The sequence below is a fragment of the Stigmatopora argus genome, chromosome 6 (genome assembly GCF_051989625.1).
Source record: "Stigmatopora argus isolate UIUO_Sarg chromosome 6, RoL_Sarg_1.0, whole genome shotgun sequence".
NCBI lineage: Eukaryota > Metazoa > Chordata > Actinopteri > Syngnathiformes > Syngnathidae > Stigmatopora > Stigmatopora argus.
The window spans coordinates 13010943-13027712 of NC_135392.1; the positions used below are offsets into that span (position 1 = coordinate 13010943).

Here is a 16770-nt window from a genome sequence, read left to right on the forward strand (position 1 = left end):
TCCACACAGGTGGACCCACCTGGATTTGAACCCAGGTCCCCAGCTGCGAGGCCAACACACTAACCGCTCGCGCCGCCGGGCTGCCCCTTTGGATTCCCTTAAAATACATAGATAGGCACCATATTCCCTGCAATATTGGGCTTTTCAAGGGCTACATTCTTGACTAATTTTAAAATATGATAATATGGTCTTTCATATTGGAAGATGGGTTTTTTTTTATAATGTACAAAAAAAAGACCTTTTTAAAAATATTAATACTAGATTATAGGGCACATCACTAATGAAGACCTTATTTTCATTCTCAAGGCGTGCCTGATTAGAAGGTGCATTAGTGCATCAGATCAACCACATAAAAAATTTTGTCGCTGTAATTATAGTTTTATGTGTTAATATATTTCCTGTTTGTTTTACTGCATGTGTGGATTTGATGACATGCATGTATCTTAGAACTTTACTGGCAAAATATTACATTAAAAAAGGTCATTTACTCATTTCGAGTCATTGACAGTGATAGACAAACTACAGTTGCTCTAAAAATGCACATTTTTTTTTTATATTTACCAAACGGTAACTTTGGCATTCAGAAATAACTCGCCACTATGTGAGTAGACTTAGGCAGCATTCTCCAATGGGCACTGGAACAAGTCAAAAGAAAATAAACATTTCCAACGCCCACTGCTTGTTTCGGATGTCATCATATTGTGCATGTTTTCATATTGCGCTGTGTGTATCTTTTAGGATGTTTTCTTGGTGCAGTTTAATTCACTCTGCTACATTCCATTGACTAAAACTACACTTTTCTCCATCAGAGCCAGCATTCATAACCTGCATGTTTCTCTGGGACGTTGAAGCGGGTTAGATTGAGTTGCTAGGTAACCGTTCAAGATGGATGCATGTGTGCGTAGCAGTGGATAATATTTCCAATGTGAAAAATAAGGTCCGGATGGCTTCATTGGTCAGACATGCGGCCATTGAAGACATACAATTAAGCTGCTTGGCACCAATCATGTGTTTTCTTTTCTCTCTTGGCTTTTTTCGTGCGAATTTAGAAACCATGTCTATTTGAGAAAATTGTCCCCAAAAAAATTCCAATTACAACACAGGATGGTTCCCGTTTCGCTTCAAATGGCAATTTTAGCCCCCTTTTTAACAAATCCCATTTGAGATAAACACCTAATTTTAGTTTAAGTTTACCATTTTGGTTAAATGGTGCAGAAAGAACTCACTATATTTGAGCAGATTTCGACATAAATGTAACCATCTAGACTTGCCAATAAATTGATGAGACAAAAGTAGGGTTTTTTTTGGCGTTAGCTGTGGAACATTATTAAGTTAATTTAACATAATATTAAAGAGGGCAAAATCAGCGCTGAAATCCTCTCTTAACCGGGAAAGTTGTTGTTTTTTCCCATGTGCGACTAAAGGGTAACTACCTTTCTGATTTCCCTCATCTTTTTCATACACAGCAATTTACTGGGCTCTTCTTTGCTGCCTGCATAGAATTGAATTAATTTGCCATCTTTGTATTTCATCACAAAAAGCCTGCATGTCAATTCTCTCTTCTATTGGGTTATTAGCACAAAACCCCCTTGTTACAGCATCCATTTGGACTTAATGGCTGCCATCATATTCATCCAAGTAATTAGATAATTCCCTTTAGGAGTGCTTGCCACATCTGTGACGGCGTCAGAATTGTGACCAGATTTGTTTTGGTGCCGGTGGGTAATTAGTTGATGATTATGACTGTGATTTATCCATTATAGAGTCTTCAAGTTTCCTATCTTCCTCCTACCCAGTGCTTTATAGTGTTGTTTCATTGTTGGCTAATGGAAAGACCGCATATAGTGTGGTCAAAAAGACGTGCTCCTTGACCCTTCACTGTTACAATTATTAGCCTGTTGCTTATTATTATTATTACGCCAAGTGAATGGAATATACAATCTTCCATTTTATTCCTCTTTGTCTCCGAATAGGATTCTCACATAAGGTGTTGGGCTAGACCGAGATATTAAATGTGTTATGATTGGCTTGATCCCATTATCTTCCTTGTACAACAAGTGTGCTGACAGTATAAACATGCAAATGCTTACAGCCTTCAGGGTGACATTTGGGCAGCCCTGAATAGTGGATTGGGACTCGCTTTCGGCAAGATTAAATCAAAAAATTTAATTGATTAGAATTATGCGCAACGGAAATGCGTCCACATGGATGGAACACTGTGCTAGTAATAGTAATAAGGATGAAGGGAGATTTTCTTTTAACTGTTTTGTGCCATTCCAGTCTAATCTGTTAAAAGCTCCCATTTTATCCTGGTTTCCATGTGTCAAAACAACAGAATGGTGGAAATATGAAAATCCAATTGGTTTGGTTGTTCCCTGCTGTCATTTGGAAACCCTGCCCTCTGCTGCCAGTTTGTGCACAGAATGTGCGGGCAGATGGGTCGCCACATCGAGCCAGTGACTGACATGTGAGACAAAGCGTCACGTAATATTGCTTGGGTTGCCTGCTAATTCTTTTCAGACACCCTCACTGAAACACAAAGGAAAAATAATGGAGAAGTTTGTAATCTCGTTCAAAAGTTCTGCCTCGATTTGACACCGAGGTCCTAAAGTTTTTGATTAAAAAATAAAAGCAAACTGTGTGGCTGTAGGGGAAAAACAATCCAAATGTCCAATTGGATCCAGTTAAAAAGTGCTGTGATGCCTGTGAGTGTTTAATTTATTTCACTCGTTACCACTGTGGGATTTTTCAACCTGCTCTATGAATAAAACATGAATCCAAACAGAGGGTGGTTATCTATGATGGAGTCCAAAAAAAATGATCGTTTTCATTTCTGTGATCAAAGGCAAGAAAATCAATAATGGGGTGAGGATGCCACAGCTGGCAAATGATCAAAACATCTAGTTACTGACCCATTAGGTTTTCTATATTTCATGTCTGTGCTCATCACTGTCAATATGGAGTGATGTCAGTAATATTAATCAATCTGAGCACAGCTATTATGAATACAATGTTTGTGTTAAAATATCTCTTCTGCCCCGGGCACAAACTACTATGTGAACCACTATATAACCTAACACCTAACGCAGAGTTCTTTTACTTCTCTGACATCCTGTTTCAGGTGACAGAATCTACTGGGCCATTTCACAGGAAATTGCCGTTTGTAGCATCTTAAGTATAACTTATCAAGACTCAAATGGTCCTAATCTCTCCTCCTCTGCTCACAGGAAGCACGATGGAAGGATCCCTCGCATTCCTGATGAAGTAGAGCGCTCACTTCAATATACCAGTCCACTGCTACCTCTTCCCGCTATCTCGCAGGTAAGAACCCGGGAGGACATTCTGGGATTTCATCAATCACGGCCAGGAAATTGAATTCACAAAAACTAACAAGCATTTTTAATGCTTTTATTAGGTTTGTTGGAAATGTTTTTGGTACTCAGGCTTTTCGCACATAATGCTGGTTTTGCATACATAGTATTGAGTTGGCATGAGGTGAACTTCAGAGAAAAGCAGTTAGATTCGTATTTATTAAACTGACTTTTTTGGGAGTTACTAAGTCATTCTCCCCCTCAGGCAACAGTTGCTGAATTATTTTTGATCCAAAACTGCATTTTATCTCAAGATTTCTGCCCCCAAAAAACTTTACAAACTATAATTTAGACAGCAGTTTCACTTTAATTTCATGTTAACTTTTTATTGTTTGGAATGTTTATCACATTGCCATCAGACCAAGATAATTACCAGAAAAAAGATATAAAGTGGCGAGAAGCACAAAGTAGCCACCATTTTTCTTGATAGAAAAGACAGGACTATATTCTTTGATAGATACAGATAGATGAAGCCAGATGGTGATGATCAAGCACTCTTCACAGTAGGGAAATTACGAATAAATATGAATAAATGACTAAAAGCATGCACCTGTCAATTGTTGGCATACTGGAATTGCACTTTCTAAAGTGTAAGCTCTTGAAAATGTAGGTAAACATAATCGTGGATTTAATAGTATTAATTAATTTCTTGACAGCTGTTTTGGGAACAGCAAAACCATTTTACCCGCAGTTCTTGAGCATTTTCATCGTGATTATGTAAATACAAAATGTAACAATAAATTGTCATCTTTCAGCAGGAAAGAAAATAGTCTGCATTTCTTTTTTATTCTTTAGTAATCTGGATGTAATTATCACATTGTCTGAATGCTCCAAAACATTCTTTTAAAAATAACTTTTTTTGTCTTTCCATAAGTCTTTTTTGTTTTTTAGCTCAAATTCAGGTTTTTCTCTGAGTCATTGCCATTCTAGCCCGGAGCTATTACGTTCGGGTGAAAGATGGTGTGAATGCCCCTCGCCTCAGCTCCCGTAAGCGGATTTGGCAGACGCTCATAGTGTCTGACAGGGTCTGCGCACTCTGTCAAAGACTTGGGAGACAAATATAGACATCCGGCTCTTGGAGCCAAAGTATCTGATGCATGTTATTTCTGCCTTGTTCCATTAGGAATGCATCGAAATAATGACGGAAAATACACAGGCTGCCTAGGAAGTCACACTGATTATCCCCTATTAAAATGGCACCCCGGGTCAATTGAAATCAAGAAATTGAGAATTGAATGGTTGTAAAAGCAACTGGTTTGCTGTCTCTACGTGGAGGTTTATGTGGATGTCTGTGTTATGTGTGATTACTGTTCATAAATCCAGTCCGTCTTTTAAATCAAAGTTTCACCGTCTAAACCGATGAAAGGCCTTTCTGCTGCTTGCTCTTGAATAAAAACACTCTTGATCCCCCAAATTGAGCTGGACCCAACAAAGGCATTGTTCTCTAAAGACACCGACACTTAAAAGGAACTCAGAAAGCTATTTAACATGAGGGTTGACATTGAGGTTTGAAAAACCAATTTGATTTTTAAGTTTCTTTTGTCAGTTTTCACTGCAGTGGAATTCCAAGACTGGCTTTAATGAACTGTTTCTGATGGCCACCTGTTTAAGAGTTGTCCTCTGAGTCAATTAACTTGGCAAATGTAGCCCAGTGGATTCATTCAGAGCTCTACGACCATTGATTGCCTTTCTTTGATGTCTGCGTTCTATTTGACGACGAGAATAACCCTGAAAGCATCAGCGAGGTAGTGAGGGTGGAGCTGAGTCAGTCATTTCCTCAGATGCAAATTATTTGCAAGTTTTCCAAGCTGCAGACTTAATGAACTGGTGGAGCTACGCGGCTGTAGTTCATGGATACTTATGATCTTCTGTACATTCTTGCATGCAATGTTTTTTGTGCAAGGAACTTACAGTTGAATGAAGCACTGTAAAGTCAACCTGCTTGAACACGAGTGCACCTCTCAAATTAAGATATATTTTCCTACATTCCTTTTAGGTTACATTAGAACTTTATTTCATCCCGTATCCGGAACATTTCTTGGTTGCAGAAGCAAGACAGACAAAGACACACAAGACATTGTAGACCTAGGTAAAAAACTGGAGCCACACACAGGAAGTCCACAAGGTGGGGACCTTCTGCAGACTAAGGCTGGTTATTTCGAAGGTAGTAGAATATTCAATTTTGATGAGAATTTTGGAAAATACGTAGGGAACGAAAGCCTCACCTTTTTTGGTAGTCCCTACTCAACTCAAATGTAAAAGGTATTCCACAGGGTTCAATCTTGGAGCCTTTTCTATTTATAAACAAACAAGTTTGCATAATATTTCCCCCCTAATTTTAAAATGTTTGTGAATACAAACTAATTAACTCAGTTTGTGACATTAATGGGTGGGCTGGCACTCCTTCAATGGCAGCCAGAGTAAATATTTGCACCCTTTGTCTTGCCATTACAAAATCTCAGGTCTTGGTGCATAAGACCTATACAGACCTACCCAGACCTAAAGCCAATAAAGTATGATTCTGAATGCTACATAGGCACTATGGTTAAAGCTTTTAAAATAGTAATGAAATTACATTTGAGTTGAGCCATCCCATTTGATAATATTCATCTAATTTGTAATTATAAAGCAAAAAGGTTGGATTGAACAGTTACGTGCAGTTTCACAAAAGGTTCCACAAGGTTTCTGAGTTTTATTGAATTAATGTGTTTTCAAACTTTTAAAAAACAAAACACTTGGGATCAGTTTTAATTGAAATGAATAAATAAGCTGAAAAAAATACACTTAGGCCTAATCAAGGTCAGCGCAGGCGCATTTTTAAAGTGGAGCATTAAAGTGTTTTCCCACTGTGCAATTACACTTTGCATGAAATCAGCATGTAAATACTCTAACATCGGGCTAAATGAAACAATGTTTTGTTAATTAGGTTTGAGAGACACCTTCCATTTTAAGAGGTCCCCTTTGTGTTTGCTGCTGAGAGGAAGATGAATCTTCCTATACTGTGATTAAAGAAAAAGGGGAAGCGTGGATTGGTGGGTGCATCTTGTTCCTCATTTTACTCAATTTCCTGCTGTACAAATACATATGCTGTAAAAAAGAGGAAGTAGAATCCCGTTCTCGCATTTTAACACCAACGTCTTGCGGCTCGCACGCCAACACGCTCCTGCGACTCAACTTTCCCCCGTTATTTGTTTATTTTTTCTGACTGTCAGACTCATTGCACTTGACATCTTTGCGCCAAGATGATGGCAAACACCTTCTCATACGCGCTGCTCCACAGCGCCCCTCGCAGACCTTTGCTGAAACGAAGATGTCTTAGTGATGTGAGTATCTTTTCTGCACTCGCCCACTCAAAGGTCGAAAGACACCGCTGAATCCAGATAAGACGTTTTAGATCTTCTTTTGTCTGACCTCCTGCGGGGAGAGAGCAGGTGCTTGTGGTTCACTGGTTGCTGGAGCATGAGAGATTGCGAGGTGGCTTGTAGAGGTCGTCCCGAGGTCCAAAATATGGGTCGCGGGTTGGCGCAAAATGTCAGCGTGGTAAAAAAACAAAAAGTTCGGTATTTTCCCTAATCTGTCTATGTAATACTTTGCCGCGCAGCCTTTATTGAAACATGGCAATATGGCACACCACCAAACAAAAACGTTACAAAACATTTACTAAAATAATAATGGTCCAAATTGGATCACAAATTACTTCTAAATCTGATAAGTGGATTAATTCAGTGTATTCATTTGACACTGGTGGTTCTGTCTCGGTCTGGGTGCACTTATATTTTCTAGAATCCATCATTAATACTGATGTCATTTTCCTTTATGGGCATGCACCAATGACAGGGTCTAAAAACACCAGGGGTGCATGCAGTCTGTGTGCATGTGTGTTTGACAAGCCACCGCAATGGCCCTTAGTAAATTTAAGACGTCATGTGGAAACATCAGTCTGGCATTTCAGTCCGCTTGTGTTACATGGTGAACAAATCGGCTTGAGTACGCAACAAGCGGCGGGCCAGATGCACTCGGCTCCTAAGGTCGGAGCTTATTTAATGTGCATAAAGTGCATGCAGGCATTCATATTCATATATTTAAGGTGTGTGATCGTCTATGTATGCGTATGATTACACAAAACTCACCTGTATTTCATAGTGATTTTGTCTGCATTTCTTAGCAAGTACTATATTCTTGGTACAGAGTTATTTTACACAGTATAACAAAATTTCCGTCATATAAAATTGTCACTGTGGAGTGTGGACTTTAAACTTCAATGTAAACTCTGCCTATTTCGACCGATATCAGATCAGCTTCTTCAATTACATTCCTAGAAGAGTTACTTCACAAATTGACTGAACAATGAGAAGACTGAAATAAATTTCCAAACAGGCCTAAGCGCCTCGAGACCATAATAAAGGTTGAGTGAAGACAAGAGCCTCATAATGTAAAAACAAGTCTAAAATTGTTTTGTGTCAACTATCTCCCTCCCCAATTCAGAGCTCGGACCTGTTTGGCATGATCGAGAGGATGCAGGTACCGTAAGTGGCCATTCGCCAGCTGAACCCCGACGCTTCCGCTAGCAATAATCAAACGCCTTTCTCTGAATTTCACACCTGAATTGCAATTTATCCTTCCCTTGATGCATTAGTCTACACTTTCTGCTCTTTTAGTATTCCAAACAACCTGCAGCTGTAACATACGCATCACTGTAACTCACAGTTTCCCCTTCATGTGTATTGCCAATACCAGCTTTTTGCTTTTCTTTCATATCGCAGTCACGTATGAAATGCAATTAAGTGTGAAAATTCAAGGTTTTTTTTAATGCAAAACAAAATACCACATCAGGGTAACATTTTAATGTCTGCGTTGTTAATAGAAATGGTTTGAAAAGGGTCCAAATTTGTTGAAAAACCATGATTGTGTATTCCTAATGTGGGCCAGGTATGAAAGGACAAGATTACATGAATGACATAGAAATATCAATAGCCAGATTTCTTTACTTTCTTACTGCCTCCGATTTTAAATCGTAACCAATGACAAATGTGAGTGTTGGAGCAATGAATAGAAACCTCTCTCAGAGAACTTGAGCATTGCATATAGTGGTTTTATTTTTTCATTTATTTTTGTTCCTCTATTCACAGCATCCCCTATTCCCTTTTTTCATATTTTCCATTGTCCAAAAAGATCAACATCAACTTTTGATGCATTTCAAGTCTCGCTGTGGGCATTCCACACAAAGAGTTTACTGATCGGCACTGTTTTTTTTCCTCCTTCATACTCCCAAGACATACTCTGGGCTTTTGGGAACTGTCAGCAGAATAAGAATAGCTACAATAGAGAGAAATCCCTTCCTGGCACTTTTCAGTCCACAGCAGCAGTTATACTTAATGACTTCTGGAGTTTGGCATTTCCCCCTGTTTATCTTGTTTGGTAGCATCTTTTACCTCCTCCCCAGGCATTAGATTGGCTTGACGTAACGTGATTGTGAGTCACAGGCAACAAAGATTACTCTGACACCTTCCTGCTATGTTTTGAATGACTGTGACATCTCTAAAAAGAATGCTCCTGTTGAGCTTGTGTATTTGAAAGCTGCTTCAGTGGTCTTTTTATCACCTGTTCACTTCACATTTTATGCCCTTCATCCTGTCTGCAGGGTTGCAGGATGGATGAGCAGAGATGCACCCTCCCTCCACCCCTGAAAGTGAGTAACAAATCCTCCCATCACTTCACTGACCACAATACGGAAACACATCCCGGATGGATGTTATAGTATGAACCTTTTCCTTTATCAGCTGTAAAATGGGCTTTTTAAGCGTGCTCACTGGCTGTGACTATACCTGACCTGCCATACTTGATAACGTTATGAATTTGGAATTCACCATTGGTATGGTATTGGCTCTGCACAGGGTTTTTTGTCAGTGTGAGAACGCTGAACATTAGTTGAAAACCGTCAGAAACCTCACAGGGAACAAATGAAACCAGAGAATAGTGAAAATGATGGGATATATATGTAATGGGATACTCAGGGTATACTTCCCTTTGGCTTTTGAGGGGCTCAGGTGTTTCGATGTTCTAACATTTGACCACTAAAGGTAGAAAGTTGAAATGAAATTTCAAGTGCACTTGTGGGTTAAAGGAGTGAAGCCAGAAAATAGGTTTTGTGCTCCCTTTTATGTGTTCCAGTAAATCTCAATCTGAAGTCGAGTGGCACTATATCCAATCAGAGGAGCAACAACCTAAAATGGAATTCTGTGGAACTTCATGTGCTAAATGAGATCTGAACCAAACCACTGGTGCTTAACAGGTTTTGTAGCCAAGTCTTGAACAAACTCTGCAATCAGGGTAAACAGCTGCAGGCGCCTACCTCAAAGTCATTTGTCTTTGAAAACTCCAATTAAAGTTCCTCTGGAAGTCTCCTAAGAAATAGGCTCATTTTTTTAACAGTATTGTATTAAATGTATATGTTCCAATTACATGATACTTAGTTGACAGAGTCTGCTGATGTCAACTTTTTATTGTTTTATTTTGTAATGGCAAGAACAAATGTTGCCCTATCTCCTATTATATATCATTTTTGTTGTCGTGGTTACGCAGATACTACCTTCAGCTTTATTGACATTAAGAAATGTGGCGGCTATTTGCCAATCGTAAAACTTTATTACAAATTCTGGGAACTGAGTTCTTACATAAACATTGCGGGTGCCCTTGTAGTTTGACCTTAATCCTTGCAATTAAAGATGTAGAGGGCTGGAACACAGGACACACAAAGCCCATTGCAGTATGCGCTTGCACAATTTTCTTCAATCACTCCTTGAACTACAAAACCGACGGGCAGACATGCATTATCCCTGGCACCAGAATAAATGAGTAATATTGAGGAGGAAACTTTACAAGTAGTGAAATGAATGTTCAGTCATGTATGCTAAAATAAGGAATGCCTTAACAAGTCTCTCACTCATCAAAACCATTTTTCAAATGACTGCATTGGATTCGAATGAGAGACTAGAAGCTGATTAAGGATATCTCTGCAGTAGAAAGGAAAATCTTGCATTTAGTGATCCGCATCATGTTTGCAGAGGTGAGACAAGAAACCCTGAAAAATGTCAAGCGGTGTAATTGTCGAGTGCCAATGCGATGGTGCTTCGTGTAAGGTTTTGACCGGAAGCATCTTTTAGTTGATTTGACTCATATTGATTTCCGTCCCTACAGACAGAAGAGGACTACATCCCTTATCCCAGTGTTCATGAGGTACGGGGAAATAAAACTCATAATTTGTCTCTGGCAAAGTCAACTGATATTTTCCTGGCTTCATCCTTATCATCTGCCACAGGTTCTTGGTCGTAGTAGCCCATTCCCACTCATCCTGCTGCCCCAGTTTGGAGGCTACTGGATTGAGGGGACCAATCACAAGCCTCGAGAGACACCGGAAGCAGAGCAACCACTATGCCCTGCCTCTTATGTCAAGCTCGAGACCAACAGTGCCGCCAAGATCTACAGGAAACAGTTCATGGGCAAAGTGAGCTAACTTTATGCTATACAATCAATAAACCTTCTCAGAATGTACCAAGGTTAGCGTGTCAGCCTCACAGTGGGGGACCTGGGTTCAAATCCTGGTTGGGCCACCTGTGTGGAGTTTGCATGTTCTCCCCGGGCCCGCATGTGTTTTCTCCGGGTACTTCGTTTTCTTCCCACATTCCAAAGACATGCATGGTAGGCTGATTGGACACTCCAAATTGCCCCATAGGTATGAGTGTGAGCGTGGATGGTTGTTTGTCTCCTTGTGCCCTGCGATTGGCTGACCATCAATTCAGAGTGTTCCCCGCCTCGGGCGTAAAGTCAGCTAGGATAGGCTCCAGCACCCCCTGTCACCCTAGTGAGGATAAAGCGGTTCAGAAAATGAGATAAACAGCACTAAATGATAATTATGTGCTCGACTTGAAATGTGATTAGTCTGAAGATCCTCTCTATTTGTGATCATAGCCTCACTGAAGTATCCCTTTTCAGGTCATGCATGCATGACAAAACCTTCTGCCTGTTTTCACCCAGGAGCACTTTAATTACTACACCATGGATGCCGCCCTGGGCCACTTGGTCTTCTCATTAAAGTACGACGTCATCGGGGATCAGGAGCATCTGCGCTTGATGCTACGGTACGTCCACTCATTATAGTACTTTTTAATAGCGACTACTCTGGACACGTCAATTAATCATTGCTTTTGTCGACTCCTTTATATCTCTTCAAGACTAGAACATAAAATAATAACTGCCAAACCTGAGAAAAAAGATTGCACAGGTGACTTGGTTTGAAATTCATCCCCCAGTGCTCTAACTTGGGTCAAAAGACATCAATAATGACACAGAGGAAATGCTGCGGTCTTGGTGTCCATTGGCCGATTCATTTCAAAAACGCATTCTCTGGATATAATTGCTCATAAAGGGTACTGCTGCGAGGAGAATGGCCCCGTCTTGGTCTGACCAACCACAAGCTGTTAGCTGACTGTCCACATTAATTCGCCCTTCAAGAGATGGGATTTCCGGCTGCTTTTGTTGCAGGGCATTTATGAACGTCATTATGGAACTTTAATAGTATGAGGGACACTCTTCGGGGATATCATTAGAAAGAAAAAAAAATCTAGTGTCTATCTTGCTAAAGCATTAGCTAAATATCAGAAGCGCAATATAGTCAAACTCATTGGTATATTTGATATCGTATATATTTTATTGATCTCGCAACAGGGAAATTAGGCATTCCAGTCATTCCAGAATTTGAAGACATTGTTCTTCCCATCTTTTAAATTTCAACTCATCAACATACAAAATGTTAAACGTGCACTTCATTTGTGGATTTACTTGTCACGATACCAAATCAAAAAAAAGCCAAAAATACCAAATAAATCTGCAGTATCCTTTTAAAATGTTATTTTCTCTTCTCCCAACCTATGAGCTGAACAGAATAATGGTTTGCAAATTATGTTATTCAGATGCAGTTTCATATTTACCTATTCAAGTCAAGCATTTCTAATTCAGGTTTAGCAATTCAGATTCAGTTTCTGATTGCCAAAATATCAGCCCATACCCAACAGTTATTTCCATAGGGTACTCAGAAGGAACCACTTGGACACTAAACTTCTGGTAACCTTCTATAGAGCCACTGTGGAGAGCAACCTGGCATAGTACATTACAGTGTGGTACGCTGGAAGCACGGCAGCAGACAGAAAGGCCATGCACAGAGTGATCAACACTGCCATCATCGGCTGCTCTCTGCCCTCACTGGAAGACATTGGCAGCCCTCGCTACCTCACCAGAGCCGGGAACATTGTCGGGGACCCATACCACATATATTTCAAATATTATTTGTGGAATGACAGCCTCACTTGGACTCACTCTCCACACATTGTCTTTAAATGAGAAAAGTTAAATAGATTTTTAAAAAAAGAACCAAACATGAGCCCCTCGGCACGAGTTGTTGACTTAAATGTGACTCAACTACCGCATTGTGCCCAAATAATGATCGTACTTTTGCGAACCAGCGCCCCCGCGACTCACTCAAATGATGAATTCTTTTGACTTTCCACTCCACATATGAAAAAAAAAATGTTGCCTTTGTTTTAACGGCCTTGTAAAGTAGATGATGCAATCCTACAGTCACTCGGCCTACATCATTATTTTGTTCTTTAGTTCTAACTGGGGGAGGATATAAATTAAGAGTCACGGATTTGAATCCCACTCCATGAAAATTTTTGTATTTTTGTGCTGAAGAGAACTTTGTGGCCTTGATACATTTTCATTGAACCCTGTAGAAACCAAAAAAATAGTATTTGCTCAGTTGCTGAAACATCCTGAAATTAGGACTGCACTTGAATTTAATTCAAATGTCATCCAGTTTTTAAATATGTATTATTATACATATTATTGTATGCCAGTGGCGGTCCGTGCATTTTCTCGTAGCGCCTTCAACGGGTAAAATCCACTTCCTAGCAGCATTTAATGATTAAATACAAATACTGGAGCTTTTCAGACATTACAACCGGGCCGGGGGGTGATTTTCCCGGGAAAAGACAGCGGTGGACGTCAATGGCGAAACGGCAAAAATTGCACTAAAATGGGGTAAAATTCACTTCATAGCAGCATTTCGTGATTAAATACAAACACTGGAGCTTAAATACAAACACTGGAGCTTTTCAGATATCAGAACCGGGCCCACAATTGAAATATTATTTGGGAATATAGCCATATTTTACTCACCAAAAATCCTTTTTAACTGTACACAATACCCATCCTCCTTTTTTTCTTCCTTCTTTTCTATCGCCATCGAAGCTAATGCTGAAAGTCGAGCCTGTCCTGTCGTATTTCTGGCATAGTCCGTCTTGAAAATGGCTTTAAATCAACACAACAATATATTTGCTTGTGCAGCTCGCTCCAGATACAGTTTGGTAGCTCTGGCTAGTCCCCTCTATCACTAGCCAATCATAGTTGGTATCCCTACGCCTGCGAGAAGGCCTTGGTGTCACCAAATCGAATTCTGATTGGTTAAAGCAACAGTCTTATCGACGCTTGTTTAATGCAGCAGAGCCCGCAGAACTGATTGTGAAGGCCTTGAGGCAGATTTCTGACCCTGGCAACAAATAATGGCTGTAATGTGATTGGTTAAATGCTTCAATATGAAAACACACATCTGGAAGCAGTGCAACCAGGGGGAAAAGCAATGAAAGGAAGCTAACTGACAATTTGGAATTATTTAATAAGTATTGATGGACAAAATATAATATGATTCAGATATTTCTTAGGCCAGCAGAGAAGGCCTTGAAGGCCCTGACGGTCCGCAACTGTTGTATACTGAATTGTGATTTTTTTTTGTTAGATTTCAACCTTTGATCTTATTGATGTCATTTTGACCAGACAGAAGATTATGTAATTTCGATCTTAATAATTAGTTGTTGACTTTCAGCTCCAGGTTAAGAACCTACCATGATGTCATCCCCATTTCCTGCCTCACAGAATTCCCCAATGTCGTACAGATGGCTAAGGTAAGAAAGCTCATTTAGAGACACAAATATTTTTATATTTTCTAATCCAAATTGTTTTTTCGTTGGTGCAGCTTGTATGTGAAGAAGTAAATGTGGATCGCTTTTATCCAGTTCTCTACCCAAAGGTAAGTCTTTTCCAAAAAGACAAGTCTTTGCATGCCAAAAGTTTTAGGACAATTTAACGGATCTTTCAAGGTCCATAGAATATTTTGCCTGTGACTACTTAAATGTGGAGACTATGAAATAAAATTTTAGACTTATTTGTTTCTTCAGGAGAAGCTCTGATTTACAGAAAAAGCACAGAAAAAGTTAACTTGTTGTCAAAAATTTCTTGTTTGACGGATTCCATCATCTGCTCCATAGGCGTCACGCCTCATTGTCACCTTTGATGAGCACGTGATCAACAACAATTTCAAGTTCGGCGTCATTTATCAAAAGTTTGGTCAGGCAAGTGCTTTTCACCATTTTTTTTTCCTCAAAGATGCCTCACTGCTCCTGACTGGTGTTCTTGATGATCTTATGTTGATTTTTGCAGACCACAGAGGAGGAAGTCTTTGGGAACATGGACGAAAGTCCGGCTTTTGTTGAGTTCTTGGAGTTTCTTGGCCAAAAAATTGAGCTGCATGATTTCAAAGGGTGAGTTTGTGCTTTGTAAATCTGGAGTTGTCTATCTTTTTCCTGTTTATGAAGCAAAACAGGCCTAGTTTTATCTTGTTTTAATTTATTTTTTATAAAATGTTATTTCATTATTTCATTATCCATTTCTATTTATCCTTGGCACCATTGTGAGATGGGTCTCAAAAGCTGATTTTGAACAGTTTTCATTTTAAAGAACCATCGAATTGAATATTTGCAAGTCCTGAGGTTGAAATTTAATGCTTACCACCGTTCAATAGCTTCTCCCACCCACGCAAATTATTGATCACTTTGCTTTGTCTGCTAATGTTTAATACTCCATTAACTAAATGCTAAGACATTTAACCTCATGCTCCTTTCAAGGCTGCTAGAAAGTCAATTACTAAGTGCTGAAGGCCAAGGTGAAATACAGCAATTATCACACGTGTATCATTTCACAATATAATCTGCAAAATATGATAGTATCATTACTTCATCTGCAGTTTCAACCTAACAATAGGAGACCTTTTTGTAGCTATTTTCAGCTCTGTTTATAGCACTTGAGCACATTACTGGCCATTCTTTACTTTGCTATCAATTATCCATCACCTATAAATAAACCCTTAATCAAATGGAATTAAGGGCAAATTTGGGAAATTGCACATGGACAAGAATATGGAGAATTGAATACACTATTTTAGGGCTTTTCAAAACATGTGCCATTTTCCTCAGAGCACCAGAATACAGTATGATGTGAGTAAATAAGAATGGTTTACAATTGCTTAGCCATGACGTGGAAAGCAATTTGCAACCTATATTTACCCTGTAACGGATTTTTGTGCCTGTCATCAATACCTGACTCGCGCCATTGTGACTTCCCAGATTTCGAGGAGGGCTCGACGTCACGCACGGCCAAACAGGGACAGAATCGGTTTACACAAGCTTTCACGGCAAGGAGATCATGTTCCACGTCTCCACTAAGCTGCCTTACACCGAGGGAGATTCACAGCAGGTACTGCCACACTATTTAGTAAATGACACATGGGGTGACCCGCAGTGTAAAGGGCTTTCCGTTATGTACCGGTACCGGTGTTGTCCATGTAACATGTTGCGTTTGCTACCTTGGCGCTTTGGAAGTTTGTTGCCATGGTAACGCTCCACTCTGTTATCAAATGGGAGGATATGTCACATGGGCCGATTTTTTTTTGACAAAATGTACAAAAAGAAGAAGAGCAAGGATCCTATTACTTTTTTTTCCGAGATTCTTTTAGGGCATCGGTTCTCAAATGTATATAGATTTAAATACTACATTATTTATATACTGCCGTTGATACAAAAGACAGGGTGAAATGGATAAAGTTGACTCACTGTGGGAACAGGGACAAGACAAAAGTGTAGTGGATTATTTATTTGCTTTATATTTATATGACTGGATGTGAAAAATTAGCCTTTTAAAACGCTCGTAGTGAGAACACATTGCATATTATGCTGGAAGGCGCCAATCCAAATTGGCAATGTTCAGCCTTGGTGGCGGTCTGCTCCTTTCTAATGACAACTTTGGGAGGACGCTACACGTCTTTGTCCAATTCTGCACTCGCCGTTCCAGGCGCTCTCATCTGCGAAGAGAAAATGAGACGCGTGTTTTTCGCATGGCCGCATCATGTGCATATGTACAGATGAAAGATGACAGCCAATAAAGTCACCGCTGATGAGGCTGCCACTGTTCTTCACTTTGTTCCTTTTTCAGCCTCTGATGTTGCTTTCAATTG

General features: G+C 39.7%; 1 protein-coding gene across 18 annotated transcripts in view; it reads left to right on the top strand.

Annotated features, from left to right (window-relative positions):
- rap1gapb (RAP1 GTPase activating protein b) overlaps positions 1-16770 on the top strand; it is a 69020-nt gene that overhangs the window by 44259 nt on the left and 7991 nt on the right. For 7 of the 18 annotated variants that reach the window (XM_077604109.1, XM_077604112.1, XM_077604098.1 and 4 more), the window contains 10 exons: positions 3228-3321; positions 9013-9060; positions 10569-10607; positions 10690-10875; positions 11406-11509; positions 14308-14386; positions 14458-14511; positions 14750-14833; positions 14922-15022; positions 15884-16013. In XM_077604109.1, the coding sequence (XP_077460235.1) occupies positions 9022-9060; positions 10569-10607; positions 10690-10875; positions 11406-11509; positions 14308-14386; positions 14458-14511; positions 14750-14833; positions 14922-15022; positions 15884-16013 (816 nt within the window). In that variant the 5' untranslated portion in view covers positions 3228-3321; positions 9013-9021. Of the gene's footprint in view, positions 1-3227; positions 3322-6583; positions 6695-7856; positions 7893-9012; positions 9061-10568; positions 10608-10689; positions 10876-11405; positions 11510-14307; positions 14387-14457; positions 14512-14749; positions 14834-14921; positions 15023-15883; positions 16014-16770 lie in introns of those variants that run through there. The other 11 variants (XM_077604099.1, XM_077604101.1, XM_077604102.1 and 8 more) reach the window with 4 other exon arrangements.